Source organism: Vollenhovia emeryi, unplaced genomic scaffold (assembly GCF_000949405.1).
Source record: "Vollenhovia emeryi isolate VEMERY1.0 unplaced genomic scaffold, V.emery_V1.0 DF939144.1, whole genome shotgun sequence".
Lineage (NCBI taxonomy): Eukaryota > Metazoa > Arthropoda > Insecta > Hymenoptera > Formicidae > Vollenhovia > Vollenhovia emeryi.
This window is the reverse complement of record NW_011967222.1, coordinates 1,913,554-1,931,903: the sequence shown is the minus strand read 5'-3', so window position 1 is coordinate 1,931,903 and position 18,350 is coordinate 1,913,554. Positions and strand designations below refer to the sequence as shown.

Sequence of the window (18,350 nt, the reverse complement as noted above, 5' to 3'; positions counted from 1 at the left end):
TACATTCGAGCAAGTTGAGAAGACTCATTCGCGCGGAATCGGAAATACCTTGTACGAACTCATTGTCAGATAAATGATCGAGTAACTAAAGGCTCTCGACATTGAGATCGACAAAGAACAAAAAGAGAGCGGACTTTGACTGGCACTTACTGGCAGTAAATATTATTTACAAATTGTTGGCAACGCAAAACGCTAAATGTTACAATATCGTAACGGAAGTTTTAAATTTAATACCATAACGGAAATTTCCTTTCAAATAAAAAAATTAATAGCCTTTCCTTTTAAATCGCTCCACTTTCTTATCTGATTCCCTGGACTACCCACGCGAAGTCGCGCAAACAGCTCGAAACCAAACTCTTAAACAGCTCGTAAAGATTTCCAGATTTATCTGTCCAGACTTTTCGTGATTTAAACGGTACCGCCACTCGTGTTAGGACTCGCCGAAAGGACGAAGCGTCAAAAGAGGATACGCTTTTCGCATTTTCGGCATTCAGGTCAACTTTGACCTTTTCTCCCTAGCGCTGGTAATTTAAGCTGTTCTACCTTTCGTTTAATTTAAAGCTTGTTCTCTGATCTCAGCAGAAAGCGATTCAAGATAGGTAGATTGAAGTAATCGATATCATTCGCTCCAGTAATTTACGCTGTTAAGGAATGTTATTACGAGTAATCTTTTTATAAAACTTTACGGTAAACAAGTTTCTGTATAATTTATAAGCATCTTACTAGTGACGAATCAAACCGTTTTAAAGTCTTTGATAAACTCATGTGGTTTGCCCCGTGCAAGAAACGGCGGAACCAATACAGGAAGAAGGGAGACAAAACGAAGAGAACGAAAGCGATACGAAGTCCAGTTATCTCAGATCTTTACCCTACAGAGAAACACGTACCCCCCGTGGAATGTTTCCTTCATCCATTCGGTCGGCACCGGTAACCACCTCGTTGTACTCTCCTCTCTCTTTCTTTCGCCGAGAGGGTTCCAGAAAAGCGACCAAACGCTCGTTTGACTTTGAGACCGAAGTGCCGAAGCGGCACGAAGGGAGACGGCCACACGAATGGAAGGAGAGGAGAGGACAGAGGACAGAGCAGGGAACTCTTGATGGAGAAAAGAGAGAAGGGAGCTGGATGTTCTCCGGCTGTATCTCCGGCCATATTTCAGGCCGTCTTTTTACAAGACAATGGTTTCAACCGAGACCTGATAAAAATTATTCAAATGGCCCGACGCGCTGTAAATTCCATACGGGAATTCCCTCGACATCGGGAGCGCGTCCACAATCTGCTTGCGTGCCACGACGCGATCCACGATGCACCAACAAACCTCGCGATACGCCAATTTGACCCGTTATTCTCTGACGGGACTTTTGAGTCCCTTTAAACTATCCCTTCGCTATGAAAATAGAAATTTGGTATACAAAAGATATCAACGTGGACTTCGCGCGCAAAAGGATTATTTTGAAATTAGGACAACATTTTCGCCTCGGTTATTCCGTGCTCCAGCGTTTTTTTTCCCTTACCATTCATCCTTCGCGAAAACAAATGATAAACAAATATTTAGCCGGGCGTAAAATCTGGCCGAGTCACGCTCTAAGGGCGGCAGCTGTCCACTGTCAAGGGATAGCTAACAAGGGCTTTTTGTCGAACATATATCACGGGCTGTTATTGTCGTTAGGCGTGGATGTACATGGATACTCCCAGGAGCCTGTCGAAAAGCCAAAATATCAGTGAATATTGTGACTGGTGTCGGCGACAACAATGGTGCTGGCCCATTGTTGGGGCCCGCCTCTGTAAACGCACCGCAGATGGGCGGGAAACGTCGTCGAGCCATTCTTCCTACAAAAAGGGACATGACCGAGAAAAAGAGTGGAGTCGATAGCCTTCCTAAAAGTCGATTTCACTGCAGGAAGAGACCGCGGCCTCACGGCGGGAAGGAATTCCGGGAAAGTTCAGAATTTCGGTCGTTCGGCCATTATGACGTACCGCTTCGCGTTTTCTTAGGCCGATCGGCTATTTCCGCAAGCGATTATTGACAATGACGGGTAGCCGGGCAATAGGAACTGGAAGAAAAATTAGTTTCCGAGGCTCGTCCATTGTGTCTCGCGCCATCTTCCCTTTTGCTCCGCGTTCTAATTTATGGATAAACGAACTTGCCTCGTCTGTTAATAATAATAATGTTAATTGAATGCTCCACTTCCAGGGCGTTAGTGCGCTGCATATTGCTGTTAACGAGAGAAACACGGCGATGGTGGAGTATCTGTTGTCCCATCCAGATATCGATCCGGGCGACGCGCATCTGCATGCAATCAGAGATAATCAAGTGAGGATCGCCGTGCTGATATTGAATAAGCTGAACGAATTGACGCCGGGCTTCGAATACGCCGGTGTCACTCACAGCCCAGATTTCCCGGACGATACAACGCCGCTCGCGGTGGCGGCACAATGTGGGCATTTCGAGATGATTGATATGCTCAGATTCCGACATCACATTCTGCAGAAACCACATCCGCCTAGTTGCAACTGCGACGAGATTTGCAAGTACGGTACCGTTGCAGGGCCGTTTTGAGGCAGAACATTCGCAAATTTGGTTTACGAATGCCTTTCGCCCAAGTCGCGGCTACCAAGTGACTCGAAAGTGCCGCGAGTAAATAACTCGTTCTATCCTTACGTTTATCCTTATCTTTCTATCGCAGACCGGAGAGGGAAAGAGGTGATATCGTCACCATGGAGAAAATGAGATTGTTTATGTACAAAGCGATTTCAAATCCAGTATACCTTTGTCAAACCGAGGGAGACCCGATCTTAAAAGCCTTTCACTTATCGGCCGAACTTAGTAAAGAAGCTTCGTTTGATAAAGAGTTCTATCCCGATTACAAAGCGTTGTCCCATGTTAGTTAAATCCTATTTATTGGACACTAGTGATTATCAGCAGAAATTGTTCATTTAATTACATAAGGGAGAGACAGATCTGTGGAAGACAATAAATTATCTATAATTAATATATATTAACGACATCTACGTCGTGTCAAGATATTATCTGTTGCTTGTGAAACGTTAATAATGCATTTAGTTTTATGATAAAGGAGGTGTCCGAGTTCGCCAAAGACCTAATCGGATGCGCCCGTACCGCCGAAGAAGTCGAATGCGTATTAAGACAAATCGTTGGTTTCGGTCGTACCTCCAGTTTCGATTATCCCCGACTCTTACTAGCGTTGGATTATGAGCAGAAAACTTTTGTGGCTCATCCGAATGTACAACAGGTATTAATGACAAGTGATATTCTCGCGGAAAGAACTAAAGTCAGTACTAATTAATTAAGAAAGAAATCCTTACCTAAAATGGAAGGATCGAAATGATTTGTCCCTTCTATAAATCTCTTAATGTTAACAATTTCGCAAAGCGGATTGTGCAGGATTCATGCAGAGATCAAAGCTGCGCTTTATAGTACTTGCTGAAAATTAATTTCGCTTTTCAGGATTAATTCATAGAAGTTAATTCAGGATTAATTTACAGAAGTAACTTGCAAACGCCGTGACGAAAGTTCTCGCAAATTAACAAATTTCATCAAGAAGTTATATTTGATTTTCTTCCAGCTTGTCGAGAGCAAGTGGATTGGCACGTGGCACGAATGGAAGGTCAGAAATACGTGGCTGAAGTGCTTGACGGTAATTCCGCGGATCGGCATGCTACCAATCATAACATTGGTCGTGTCGCTCGCACCGAACTCGGAACGAGCCAAGTTCTATGAAATCCCGATTAACAAATTTCTCTCCTCCGTGGCGAGTTACCTGATATTTCTCATATTCGTGTTTTTGCAATCGCGTAGCGACAAAGTCGAACAGCTCCGCGGACCACCCAACACTGGTGCACGCCTAATTACCTCTGATTAGATCTTGGTCAAGCATCGTTTCTTAAGTCAATTTCATCCCTTCAGGATACGAATGGATTCTCGCTGTTTACGTGATATCGTACGCAATTGCATTCGTTCGACTCTGCATTGTGGACGGCCCGGCTAGATGCTTCAGAACACGTACAAATTGGTAAGATGAGAATTAATCAGTCGTTATTGACGTTAAATATGAAAAACGTTGTGTTGCAACATTTTGTAATCTAATGCACAATTTATGGTCATTTTTATATAAATATTTCCCCGTACAATGCAGGTATGAGCTTGTTATGATCATATTGTTCATTCTGACGTTTCTCTTCTGGATAGTTGCCGCATTAGACGTTAGAATAAACGGCCAACGCGATTTAGAAAGAAAATACTGGCACAGATATGATCCGACTTTGATAGCAGAAGGGATATTTTGTGTCGCTACTATCATGGCCTTTTTTAAATTATTGTTTATCTGCCAGCTAGACTATGATCTAGGGCCTTTGCAACTTTCCTTAGTTAAAATGATCAGAGACGTTGGCCATTTTGTCACAATATTCGGTATCATCGTTATGGCGTTCACAGTCGGTAAGATATATAGCACATAGTGAAAAGTCTCTTTTATCAGTGGAATAACTGTAATTTGTTTGGCAAAATATGCACAATTTTAGTACAACATTGTCCCAGAATAAGTTGAAGAAACTTATATCTGCCAATGAAAAACAGTTTAAACGGTTCAAAAAAGCTCTTGTACAACTTATTTCATATCACGTATCTTTTCTTACAGCCCAATGTTTTATGAACTTGAAACGTTTCTTTAGGATTGTGCCACCTTTATCAGTATTATAATGGAATGGTACAGACCGATGACGAATCAAAACTGAAGACAGAGCAAGAAAGCTCCTTCGTCGACTTCAAGTCCACTCTAAAGACTCTCTTCTGGGCTATTTTTTGCATGAGTCCCGTAGAAAGCGCCGACGTGATAATTGAAAACCTTCCAGGTGAAAGGGAGTCGGATACGTTAATCAATCATCACAGCTTCACCGAATTTATCGGCTATTTTGCTTTCGCCAGTAAGTAACATTTACTATTCCATCGGCGTTGAACAAAATCTTACCGATGAACCGTTTTAATAATCCGTTTCCAATGTTTTTTTCAGGCTTTCAATTTATTTCCGTGGTAATAGTTTTGAATATGTTAATCGCGTGTATGGCGAATACCTTCACCAAAGTGACCGATAACGTCAACGTGGAGTGGATCTTTGGTCGTACCGAGGTTCGTAAATGTTTATAAGTGCATTCCTGTTTTTAAATACATTTTTCAAGCCGCGTATTCCACGGTGATAAATGAGAGCGGCGAACGTGAGGTTTAAAATAACAAATCGCGGACCATTTATAAACGTCAATAGCATACGATCTATCGCTCCACTTTTTCAGGCTTACGTCGATGTCATGCTTACAACAACGCTTCCACCTCCGTTCTGCATTTTCTCGATTTTCACGGGACTGCGACCGGTGATCGAGTTTATGAAAATACTGATTAAACCGCCACCTGGCAAACGGGCACGCTGGGACTTTACAAATTGTTGTTACATAGTCGGTATTCTACCAAATCTCAATGTTGTGATTTAATACGTTGTACAATCAAACATCAATTATTGAATTTCACGAAGCAGAAGTACATTTTGCACCGAGTAATCCTTCCGTTTCTGTTCGCGGAATTTCATTTGTATTTTAAAGTGTTTATTTATATAAATTACAATCGATAAATAAAAGCGGAGACCTTCGCTTGGATTTATTTATTTAACCCACATTGCGTTGCAGGAGGATCTAGAAGAAAAAAAGGATCATCGATTTGCAGAAGTCATGACGCAATTGGTGCAACGTTATCTCCGTCAACATGAAAAGAAAGCGGAGGAAACGGATATGCAAAAGCTGAGAAAAGAACTGATAGAATTCAGCAATATTCTGAAAGAGGCCCTTAGTCCAGCTTAAAAGATATCTCATTGTTGTCTCAAAGAGATATTTCTATTTACATCTCGATATTAATATTTTTAATTCTTCGCACAGTATGTATCGGAAAGCGTGACAAGATCTCAATATCTGTAATGAAGATTGATAGTTTTTTTTACTTTGTAGGAAATAAGAAATACTTTTTATCAGCAGGAACAGGTAGCTTATTTTTTTACAGCGAATTTTATGAATTAATAAAAAAAATTGTACTTTCAGTTCACATGGAAATGCCACTGCTTTTTAGATAAAGTATTTGACGTTTGAGAAACGCGTTCTCTTTGAAAAAAATTCTTCGAAATACTATACTGAGAGGAAACAAGAGGGATTACTGTAAGGAATACACGCGATGAGTTTTGCACACGTAATCCAAAGGCGTTAACAGTTTACACGACTGTGCAAAAGCAATTTCCTATAGTGAGCGATTGTTAATCTAATTTGCATGCAACTTCCACCGCGTACAACCGAGATCAGGCAGGTAGAGGACGTCGAAAGGGACGGATTGACATCTTCGGCAATTCGAGTGAAGGGAGGGAGGTCGCGTGGGATTGAAATGGCAGATCAAAGCTACACTTCAAAATCGATTAACCATCCGCGGGAATTTATCTGCCTTCCTATTTGTGTAATCTTCTCGCGAATTATTCGCCGCCTGTCCTGGCACCTTCGTTAATAATATGCGCGCGATAATGCGGGCGTGGCAGCGCAATTTACATGTTTCATGCGTCAGAAACAACTAACAAAGCAATTTATGTGTGCGTTTGGCGCATGGTGCGCCTGTACAGCCACCGTTAATAGACACGATTGTTCAGCAATTTGTGCAACTTGTTGCCCGCAATCTCGTAATATTATGTAATCTTGTACGTTTCGTAGATTTCTTGTAATCTTCGTGCCTTGTACTTTCTTGTATTCCAAGATAGCCTTCCATGATTCAGCAAGATCTTCAGAAACCATCCCAAGTTTACAACGTCTGCATAAATTTTCTTCCCTTCGTCGACTTAAAGAACTCGCTCCCAAGACCTGGGTGGCGTTTCAGCCTCCTATAACTATTTTCCAGTATAATCTGCGTATCGGGAGTCATTTTACCCTGAGTTACGTAGTCCAAATTCTAATCTTAGCTCTCATACTCTGAAAATACTTAATTGGAGGATTTTATCCAAAGGAGACATATTTCCGCCGACGGGATATAGCGCGGTGCGGTCGAAAACTGTGACGAGAGGAGAAGAGAAAATGGCATATTCGGCGACAGGAAATATCACTGAACTGAACGTGGGAAAAAAAAACAAAGCTTCCGTTGTTCGCCGAATATGGCGAGCAACGTTATCGCAACGAGGAAATCAACCGGAATGTTTTTGGCCATTTCAATACAGAATCAATTAATCGAAAGCTTCGACAGCACAGGAAATTTCACGCGATAACGAACATTGATTATACCGTCCATTTTACGTCAATACAGTCAAGGTATTTCAAGGGCATGGCTGAAATACGAAAGCTATACAATTTACTGTTATCACGTATGTATTTCGGGAAGAAAATTCTTAAAAATAGATTACTTCTCCGCGCGCCGTTTATCTTCAAATAGAAATTGAAAAAAACTATTTTTCTAATTTTGTAAATTATCTCCGAAAGGCGACCATTGAATTTCTTTACATTAATTCTTCAGTGCAAATTACCTCATTTAAGGAGTTCTTGTAATATATTTAATTAAATTTAAATGCGTACTAATCTGATAAGAATGTTAAAGAAATATGTAAAAGAGAGAATAACAATTCTCAATAACTTTTAATGCATACAGAAGATTGCAGACGCTACAGGGATTTAAATTTCAAAAGGCATAAAAAGTAGAGGCAAAAATTACGACGGTGAAAAAAATGGGAAAATGCATATTTTTAACATATATCTTTTGATGGCGAGAACAATCAGCATTTATATCTAACGCGGTTTAAAGCCAGAGAAAAAAGAATGTATTCGTATATCGAGACCGAGAGTTATTTGTCAAGGATTATTGCACAGTGTAAAGGGATGAGCGGGACGAGAAGGGATGCGAGTGGGAGGAGAGCGGCAGGAGTTGGCGAGGATGCGCATTACAATGGACTGTCACAGTTTGCACGCGACACTCGCGCTGTAAACAACGTTGTAATAGAGACGTCTCTGTTTCTGGTATTAATTAATAATTAACGCGGCCTTTTTGTATCGTCAACGCTGCAGCGATCTATCGCGCGACCCCAACAACAGAGGAATTTGTCGAACCTGGTTTTCAGTACAACGTATCGATTTACTTTGAAAGCGTTACTTTGTAACTTGTACGCATCGATCCACCATACGAACGCAAAAAGATACGTTGATTGTGAGCTGGAAGAGGGAATTATATTGATTCATCGCGTTTGATGGGAGCTAAGTGATATTACGAAAACTATGACATAATTGTGAGAATGATTATTGGAATGGCGCACGGGACTCGAAGTTCTTCCTCCGATCGGTTTACCAGTATTGTGAATCTGATGGACTACCTTGACAACTGAATGCGGATGATCCAACGTCGAATCGATTCCTGAAAGCGTCGTTTGTATTGAAAGTAAAATAGAACGGACTGCTACGTACGATATGTGGGATCGCAGCGCGACGGGAAGATGCTTTGTATTGTCGAAGAACGGAAGTCCAATGGCATTCAATTTGCCCAGTCTGAGGTGAACGAGAGCGAGCCGAGGCTCGATGATGCGCACGAAAATTGGGCGCTCTGCATTTACGAAAAGTGCTAAAGGGAGATGAAGATGAACCAAGAACCCTTCAATATAACGCAGGTGAGGAGAAACTCATATTTGATCGCTTCATTTCATATATAAATAATATATGTATATATTAATTTTATGTGTGTGTGTGCGTGTGTGTGCGCACGGAGAGAATTCTCTCTTAAAATTTACTTTGAAAATCGTGTAATCGTGGGACAACACGGCAGTTTAAAGGACTTTATGAGAGTTACGACACATACCCTCCCCCATCCCCCCATACACACACACGGAGAGAGTTTTCTTTTAAAATTTATCCTGAAAATTATGTAATCGTGGGACAACATGGCATTTCGAACAATTTTATGAGTTTTTCAAAATTTTATCATACATTTTACGAAAATTTTATCATACATTTACAAAAATTTTACGAAATGCTAATAATTAAAATAAAATACTAATAAAATTTCAAAAATATACATTTACTATTAAAATGTATACTAACAATAAGTATAATTACACAGTTGAAAAATTTGTGTTAAATTTAACAGATATCACATGTCCCAAACGGTCCACACAAATTTTTGTGTTAATTTAACATAATATGGATATGTTAAATAATCACACTAATACTCTGTTAATATTTTAACACAAAATAAACACAAATCTTAAAATAATTTGAAATAAATTTTGTGTAAAATTAACATATTTTTAATGACAAAATGAATTTTTACATTTTGCAGATGTAATAAGTCAAATGACGGTTTGAAATCACTTTCGCTTATGTTATATAGAATCAAATCAACATTTTATTCTGTAAATTTTAAGAGATAAATCTTGTTACTAAATATATAGAACATATGTATTGTGTAAGATTTAAAAAAGTACACATTGTGTTGTTTTAACATTTCTTTTCAAGTATTTTAATAATTTTACATTTGAGGTCAATTAACACAAGAGCAATATGTTAAATTAACACATGAATGTGTTAAACATTTAACACAAAAATGTTAACCGACATTTTCTTTAACAAGAAAACACAAATTTTCTAACTGTGTACTAGTAAAATGTATGGTAAAATTTAAAAAAAAAACTCATAAAATTTATCGAAATGCCGTGTTTTCCCACGATTACATAATTTTCAGGCTAAATTCTAAAAGAAATTTCTCTCCATTTGTATGTGGGGGGCAGGTATGTGTCGTTACTATACATTACATTCGGTTATGTACTACAACCGCTTCGGAGATAAAAATTATGCCAAGAGCTGTTCATGTTTATCTCAAGCATACCTCGTTTTACTTGAAAGCATGCGAAAGTAGCTCCTTCATTAGTTATATTCTCCGATATAAGTATATTAAGAGAAGCTATTACGGGATGGAATATCGTGGCCGGCGCAATAATTTTCCGTCGCGTTATTAATCTTTGTAATAGATGAGCGTATTAAATGGAATAGCGATACGAGTACCCGAAGCAGTCACAGAAATAACATGAAAAAAACAAAAGAAAAATAAGACACTTAAAAAATAAATAATTAAAAAAAGTTACTTAACAGACATTTTTATTTGGCATTTAACGTATGCTTACCTCCAGTGTACTATAACACAGGATGTTTTGAATACGCTTCAGGTTTGATAGGGAATGACAAATTAAACATTTTTTTAAGATTCACGCCTGGAAATATACAAAGAAGAACGTAAAATAAAAGTAATTTCAACTATAATAAACAGTCTTATAAAATTAAACTATAGAATAGACATTTTTGTCAAAGTGAAACCTACGTCTTTTCACAAATTTCATCTCGCCAACTTTCTCTATGTGTATATTTATGCATTATGGTGATTTATCACGAAGATTATCTATATTCGTATCGTTTTTTTTTATATGCGTTTTAGACATACATTTCCATATATCACAACAACATTTTTGCAGTGTAAAGCATTATCTTTAATTGATGTAAAATGAATAGCCCCTATATAAATTATAATTATATGAAAGTATATAGCGCTTCTCAACTCCGAAGGCAAGCGTGCCATTTGAGGATGCTTTTACTGCTTCCAAAAGCCGATATTTACGAGTAGATTCAGCAGTCCTGTGAAGCAAGATTCATGTAAGGGAATGACGGGTCGGAAATTCTCATAAACGTGATGTCGTCCGCAAAGAGGATTTCAGAATATAATAGAAAGAGAGGAGAGAGAGGAGAGAGAGAGAGAGAGAGAGAGAGAGAGAGAGAGAAATGCGATACATATTTTTACATACTCCTCATTTTACGTGAAATATAGTGTTTCATGTAAACAATTTTCTGAAGAATGGCGATATTAATGTGTGTCGCTCTTAGAACTGCCTCAATTCCAGACATTTTCGCGCTACATTAAGAAACGTCTGCTCTTGCAATTTATAAATTTCGCGCATAGTTCGCGTAGCGGAAAACGTTCATTTTCACGTCCCTTTACGCGCAAAGCTTTGACCCCAGATGCCAGCGTCCGACACCTTCATCATAAAATTCCCCGGAGACGAGGCTGAAGGTACAGCTGACATCTAAGCGCTGGTCTACAATACGTGGAGTAAGCGTGGAGTAAGGAGTAGGAGTAAGGAAATAAAGCCATTTTATTTCTTACTCCTACTTCAGCTCTTAGGCTTACTCTCGGTGAATCAAAATGCCATCAATCAGTGTTACAAATATTTCAAAAATTATGCCCATGTTTCAGCTTCCTTACACCAAAAGCTAGAAGTTAAGGCTCTCCCTTACTCCTTACTCCACGCTTACTCCACGTACTGTAGACCAGCGCTATTAGAGCTACTTCCGACAACCACGTTTACGCAATTGTAGAATGGCCTTAATATTTATACGAAGTAGAAATAGGTATGGACGATGCGTGTAGCCTCTTGTATCCCGATATCCATCGCGTTTATTCGAATTTCGTGGCTCCATGTGCGTCTCAATATACATATGCATTATGCACAATGTTCAGAATCACCGCGTTTTTTCTCGTCCAAAATAAAATGCATTTCTTTTCTAAAATAGTCCTTACGTCCTTTAGACATGGATCCGGCTTGAAATTCCGTTCTAAAGATCCTCGTATGATCGAACTGACAGTTCGGTGCGCAGAGGCTGAATTATTATTCATACAGGGTGAGTAATTTTAATCGACGCACGCAAATATCTCTTCGGGGAACAGGGCTAGCAAAAAATGACTTGAGCAAAAGTTGTTGGGTCTCGAGGGGGACATAAGATGTATAGTTTGTTTCTAATAAATGAGGATTCTCTAATACATCCCACACTTTTAAAAAGCTTTCAATTTTTATGCAGTAACTATAGGCACAGGTGAGCGCAGACTTTTTTATTCGATGCTAGCGAAGAAAATACATCCGGGTTGGGTATAAAAACTCGAGTAGATACACCGATAATCGCTTGATCGAGCGAAAGTATCTCGTACGCATTGGGAAAAAAGAAATAAAAAACAAAGAGGAAAGAAATCACGTCGAATGTGAAAAGAGATAAAGTCTGTAGCGATGACTACGACAGCGTGTGGAATTACTTTTTCCCTTCTTGCTCGATTTTCGCCGCCAGCCATCCTATCTCTCGGTTATGTTCGCTTCGGCGACGACCGAAAGACATAAAAAGATCCTCATGTATGATCGAACTGACAGTTTGGTGCACAGAGGCTGAATTATTCATATGCAGTTTGTTTCTAATAAATGAGGATTCTTTGATACGTCCCACAATTTCTAAAAGCTTTCAATTTTTATGCAGCAACTATTGGCACAGGTGTGCGCAGACTCTTTTTATTCGGGAACAGTTATTTCAAATTTCAAACAATTCAAATCAAATTAATGAAATAGAGAAAAAGACGATGCCACTCAAATTGCCTTAGCCGTAACTTCGCTGGGTGCATGAAAATAATTCTTTATTCTTTTGGAAAAAGTGAAAAATCTGTTTTTGGTGCTGTTTGATGGGTAAGCCCACTATGGAAAAAAATTTTTTTTTCAATATTCCACATTGAAAGTCGCCTCTTGGATAGCGTCAAAATCCCAACGTTTCAAGCTATGAATTACGGGTCGAGAGAGAAACTCAATGTTTTTTTTACAATTTACGCGTTCAACGAATTTCTGTTGCAGCATTCAACGGTGTCAAATTCGCGAGGTGAGATGAACGACAAACTTGACTTCTTCCTCAGCGTCGTCTTGATAATCGGCGGCGTGATGACAGTGACCGCGCTGCTGGCCTGTTACGCTTACTTCCTTCGAGATTTATGTTGCCCGCCAGGACGCAGATCCAAAAGACGACGTCAACAGAACCCCCGGCGAGAGCTCGATAATCCGAACAGAGCCAGATTAGACACGATACCGTTGAACGATATCACGCAAGGGGAAAGTATGCCCACGGAAACTGAGAAAATTTAAATGGCGCGAAAATATTTAAAGAAGGCGGCCTTTTACGTTACAAGCCTAAAAATAAAGTGCGAAGCAAAATGTAATAAACCGATACAACTAACGATTATTGAAAGGGATTATTGGGAAAGAATACTTTTGTATGCTTCTGGCACACATTAGGGATATCAAGCACACAGCATAGGGGAGAAGAAAAACTAACAATATACGTACAGAAGCTCGGTCGTGTACATATTCATTGTAAATATATGTTATAAATCTGTTATATACATAATCAGATGTACATACATATACATATATACACTATATGCCATTCGTTTATCGCAAAGTGTATGCGATCAAAGATTTGGTAAAAATATTCGACATCAGTTGTTGATATTATATCGTATGTATCCGATGTATATAAAATAAACTTCTATTCATATATCTTTCATGCATTGTAACCTGCATGTAATGCACATCTCTTCTGGTAACTTATCATACGTTAAACGTTTAAAGATTTCAACTAATAGAAGACACTATCTCAGAAATTGTCTCTTCAGAAACCATAACAATCATATGCTAATCATCCAGAAATCGCAGGATATCCACGTTTAAAGATAATTCACGCAAAACTTAAAAAAAATATATATAAATAATACCTAGATTTTCTCAAAATTGTAAATATTAACTAAACCCATTAAACATTGCACCAATGAAAATGCAATGAGAAAATCATCAATATTTCTCATTTTAATCCGAATTTCTTTCGGACTGTCGAAAATCTGTTATATCCGTCAGCCAAACAAAAAAAAAACAAAAACAAAGAGATACATACTCTTGGTTTTATAAACTTGATTTTATATCTAGATATTATATACGTACGTCATGTCAATTTCCTTTATAGATATAAGGATCTAACCAACTCTTCTGAGGGACATTGTGCGACGAGTACCTTCGTCAAAGATGCACTTGACTAGCTGATTTGATTGTTAGGGACCGTGAGGTCTCGTAGTACCGAGAGCACTACTTGGCGTAGAGTCTAGAAAATTAATAACAACGCCATTTGTCAGCTTTCAGACATTTCAGGAAATAGAACGGGAAACGTATCAAAGATATGGAGTTATTTACCTGAGGTTTACAATGTTCTTCCAACCAACTAAACACGCAACCAGACAGTTCCGTGAAGTTGGCCACGGAAATGTTAAACGTTTCGAAAAGCCGATTCATTATCGCCTGGAACTGCAACGCGATACAAATCATGTAGGTGACAATTGCGGTAATTTCGAAAGGAAGAAAAACTATTCTCCTCACCACTTGAAACTTCATCTCGTCCGAGACGCGCATCTCCGTGTGTCCCGGCTGAGTCTGATGCGCCTTGACAATCTGCTCGTAATTTGCCTGCATAATGCGCAACGCGACGACTTCCTTTCTCAGCGCGTTACGCTCGTCCTCCTGCTTCTTCTTCTGTTGCAACAGAAACTGTATGTAATCGATGGATTTTTGAAGCACCGAGGCCTTGGAAATCTTATAGCCCGAGGAGTCCGTGTGCTGACAGGCCGGTACTAAATCCTGAAGGGACTCGTAGCCCCTCTTGATAGCGTCCCGCCTCTTCTGCTCGGCCTGTGTGTGAGCCTCTCTCCTACGCTCCTTGTAGCTGCTCATGGTGGAATTTTTGTTGTCGCTATCTTCGTCCTCTGAATATCGTGTCGGTCATTGATCATCCGATTCGTATTATAGAGCGAGTGTCTGTCGACAGAAAAAACGCTCGCTTACCTGTATTATGGGCCGAAGAAGACGGCGTGTTAACTGATCCTGTGCTACTACAACGGGAAAAGGTGTACTTCTCCGTAGGACTGGACGGCTCGAGCTTCATATCACTGTCCGACCCTACGTTACCACTGCGGACACGCATCGTCAAGACAGCTGCTTTCGAGAAACAACAAATGTACACAACGCATTTGAGTTCGAGCGACTTGATTGTATCTTTATACAATATCAGACGTGTATTTCCGTAATTTCAAAGCTTCTCCCTCGCAATTGCAAAATTATCTTTCCATTATCGTTTCGTCGACACCCTCTCGTCTCCTTTTGAAGCGAGAAACTCTATCTAAACGTAAAATGCGGCTCAAAGTAAACCGGAGCGTCAGAGGAGGTGACGATAACCAAAGCCGACGATACCATTTTTTCCTACTGTACTACTCACGTGAGCCAATCGGGACTTGGCTTAAGTCACCTGGCCCAAAATTCTGTATCCTCGTTGGCTCCAGTAAGCAATCCGGTAGGGGAAAACGGTATCGTGTGCTCAAACTCCGCGCGACAACGCGAGGCCTCGTCAGCGGACGGACAGCATGTAAACACAAAGCTGCCAGAGCAATCACGTGGTCGGCTGCGCAGACGAGTCTGCGCACGAAAACACCTCGGCGGTGGGGGACGCCTCCCTTCCCGCCCGCGTCGCGGAACAAGGCGGCGTTCGAAACGATTATGCAACATATCGCGTCGAGAGCGGAGGGTGCAGGGTGCAGGAACGCGATATCGAGCCTACGTCGGCTCGAATCCTTACCCCCCCCCCCCGAGTTGCGTTTTCCGCCCGCCGCACCGAAACGCAACGCGTCGTTCCCGAGTGCAGGAGGTGCAGGACAGGGCAGGTAAACAGGAACACGAATGCGTTCGGAGGACCACACGATGGACAACGGATGGGGGGCGGGGGGGGGGGGCAAGGGGAGCTTTTGTTTTTCTTTCCATTTTCCCCCCCTTTCTGTTTACTCACGGTTTTCGTATCCATCCTTGTGCACCGATTCTGCCATGACTGGTCTCGCGCGATTATCTCTCGCTGAAGGGTCGGGGACTCGTGACGCGCGCATCAAACTGTTACGACCGAGGGACGAACATGGATGGATCGACTCGAGATTACGTCGCGTTTAAACGCGCGGGGAGAAAAATTCCGAGGGGCCAAGGCACATCGGACCGCGGCAGATTATCCGGTCGCACACTCGATCACGACACCGCGAACGAACTCGGCGTGTTTGTCCCGTAACGATACCTTCGCGTGGTCTCTACCATCTTTGACGGGAATGTAAATGGAAACACTGGGGAATTGTCGCTAGTGCCTTTCGGCCGCGCTACGTTGCGCCTCCTGCGCTCACGTTGGAACATTGACTGGAAGGAGCACTGCCTACCCCCTCCATAGGATCGAGCGGTCAGAGAGAGATAGTTGAGTGGCGATCGTGCTATTCTTGTCTAACTAACTACAGCGAGGATCGCTGTAGTTAGTTAGACAAGAATAGCACGATCACAACTCTGACCGCACGACAACAATGGAGTGCTCCTTCCAGTATGGTTATAGTTCAATGCGTTGGAACGAGTGGATTCAATGGGTGCGGAGAGAAACCTGAGAGCGGCCACGCCGGCGTTTCACTCGGGCTCGTTTTCTATCGCTGCACTGGTAAACTAGTGCAGTAAGCTAGAACGAGAAAAAGTACACTTACCTTACTCCAACCTGAGAGCGGCCACGCGCCGGCGTTTTACTTGATATACCGTTTTCGCGCGCGGCTGACTCCAGCGCCTCACGCCCGTCTTCATTTCTCGAACTATTTCGCTACACCCATTTTCCAGCACTGCCGATAAAGTCTCCGCTTGGTGCGTGTCCGTGCTACGCCCATTTCTCGAGCGGGTAATCCAGTGCCCGATTTCGGTTGCGTTTCCATGGCTGCGTGCACGAAATGTCGGTAACACGAGAGTGTTATTGATTTGTCGTAACCTCACTCGCGAATTTACACTTACATATATCTTACGGACAAAACTCAGGCAGATCTCATACAAATTTGCATGCATAAGACAAGCAAAATTTGCGCGCAAGAATTGTTATCCGGGTTGCCACTGTCACTGTATCCAAATGCCACTTCTTCAGTTTTCACCATGTCCGATTGCCACTACGAACTGTTCGATTACGTCGAGCATCGATGGCAAGTCGCGGGAATTCAGCGCTCGCTCGATGATAACAATCACTGATTACTCGCAGAGAGCGATCGCGGTTTCTTCGCGCACTTGTCGCGAACGCGCATCAAGAGAGAATAATACGACGTGCGAAGCGGCGCGGGCGTAACCGATCAGCTCGACTGTCGCCGCGCGAATGTTCTGGAATGTTCCTACGTACCGTACGGCGCCGTAAACATCGTAATAAACAAAACACCGAGCGCGGATTCCAAGAAATGACGTAGCTCCGTGAACACCTCGGTCGAAAAACAATCTATTGAAATCCGCGCTCGGTTTTTACGGTGTTTACGTCGCCGTACGGTACGTAGGATCATTCGCGCGGCGACAGTCGAACCGATCGGTTACGCCCGCGCCGCTTCGCGTATCGTATTGTTCTTCCTTGATGCGCGTTCGCGACAAGTGCGCGAAGAAACCGCGATCGCTCTCTGCGAGTAATCAGTGATTGATATCATCGAGCGAGCGCTGAATTCCCGCGATTTGCCGTCGATGCTCGATGCGATCGAACAGCTCGTAGTGGCAATCGGACACGGTGAAAACTGAAGAAGTGGCATTCGGATACAGTGACAGTGGCAAGTGACTTTACAAACGGAAGTGTAAATTCGCGAGTGAAGTGGCATTCGGATACAGTGACAGTGACAAGTGTGACTTTACAAACGGAAGTGTAAAGGCCTGTGTCCACGATGCTGGAACTTGGTCCGAGTTCTAGTTTCGAGAAATGTGTAGCCAATCAACTTGCAGCTATTTCATAAAAGCTGCAAGCTGACTGGCTACACGTTTCTCGAAGCTAGAACTCGGACCAAGTTCTAGCATCGTGGATACAGGCCTTTAAGCCAACGGCACACGATACTACTTTTCCTACTAGATTCTCTACGAGAGCCAATCAGGATTCAGCTTTGAGTCACCTGATCGAAAACTCTGCATCCTGATCGGCTCTCGTGAGCAATCCAGTAGGAAAAATAGTACAGTGTGCCGTTGGCTTAAATTCGCGAGTGTGTCGGAGGACAACTGAGATAACGACACTTGAGAGGAGGACATCTGAGTGGAGGAGGAGGAGGCATCAGGCGCCATTGCAGAATCAACGCAGATACAACTCCGCCGCTGCGCATCGTGTCGGTGAGTGAAAAGTTTTTTCTTAAAGTAACGGAAAGAAAATAAAAATTGGAGCGTAAATCGAACGTAAGGGGAGAGTGACAGAAGCGTAAACGAAATGTGTAGGAAGCGTAATTTGGAACAACGAAGCGTAAAAGAAACTTCGAACGCTTCTTTTACGCTTCGCTGTTCCAAATTACGCCTCCTACACATTTCGTTTACGCTTGTGTCAGTCTCCCCTTACGTTCGATTTACGCTCCAAATTCTATTTTCACCAGGGATTGTATGCATACCGAA

The 18,350-nt window shown here is 41.7% G+C and overlaps 2 protein-coding genes across 2 annotated transcripts; one reads left to right on the top strand and one right to left on the bottom strand.

Annotated features, from left to right (window-relative positions):
- The first annotated feature begins 7,716 nt into the window (after window positions 1-7,716).
- Window positions 7,717-13,420, top strand: LOC105566575. Its single transcript, XM_012020690.1, has 2 exons — window positions 7,717-8,675; window positions 12,717-13,420. The coding sequence occupies exons 1-2, from the start codon at window positions 8,640-8,642 to the stop codon at window positions 12,999-13,001; spliced, it is 321 nt and encodes a 106-aa protein (XP_011876080.1). The 5' UTR covers window positions 7,717-8,639; the 3' UTR covers window positions 13,002-13,420.
- LOC105566576 (max-like protein X) lies at window positions 13,198-16,187 on the bottom strand. Its single transcript, XM_012020691.1, has 5 exons — window positions 15,739-16,187; window positions 14,745-14,894; window positions 14,283-14,665; window positions 14,100-14,210; window positions 13,198-14,010 (listed from the first exon to the last, which is right to left on the bottom strand). Exons 1-5 carry the CDS (start codon window positions 15,830-15,832, stop codon window positions 13,945-13,947), a joined length of 804 nt encoding a protein of 267 aa, XP_011876081.1. The 5' UTR covers window positions 15,833-16,187; the 3' UTR covers window positions 13,198-13,944.
- Between the last annotated feature and the right edge of the window lie 2,163 nt (window positions 16,188-18,350).

Coding starts and splice junctions, on each gene's coding strand:
- LOC105566575 (XM_012020690.1), top strand. CDS start 8,640: ATGAAGATGAACCAAGAACCCTTCAATATAACGCAG. Junction 8,676..12,716: donor AACCCTTCAATATAACGCAG/GTGAGGAGAAAC, acceptor TTTCTGTTGCAG/CATTCAACGGTGTCAAATTC.
- LOC105566576 (XM_012020691.1), bottom strand. CDS start 15,832: ATGCGCGCGTCACGAGTCCCCGACCCTTCAGCGAGAGATAATCGCGCG. Junction 14,895..15,738: donor CAAGGATGGATACGAAAACC/GTGAGTAAACAG, acceptor TCTCGAAAGCAG/CTGTCTTGACGATGCGTGTC. Junction 14,011..14,099: donor AAGAACATTGTAAACCTCAG/GTAAATAACTCC, acceptor TTAATTTTCTAG/ACTCTACGCCAAGTAGTGCT.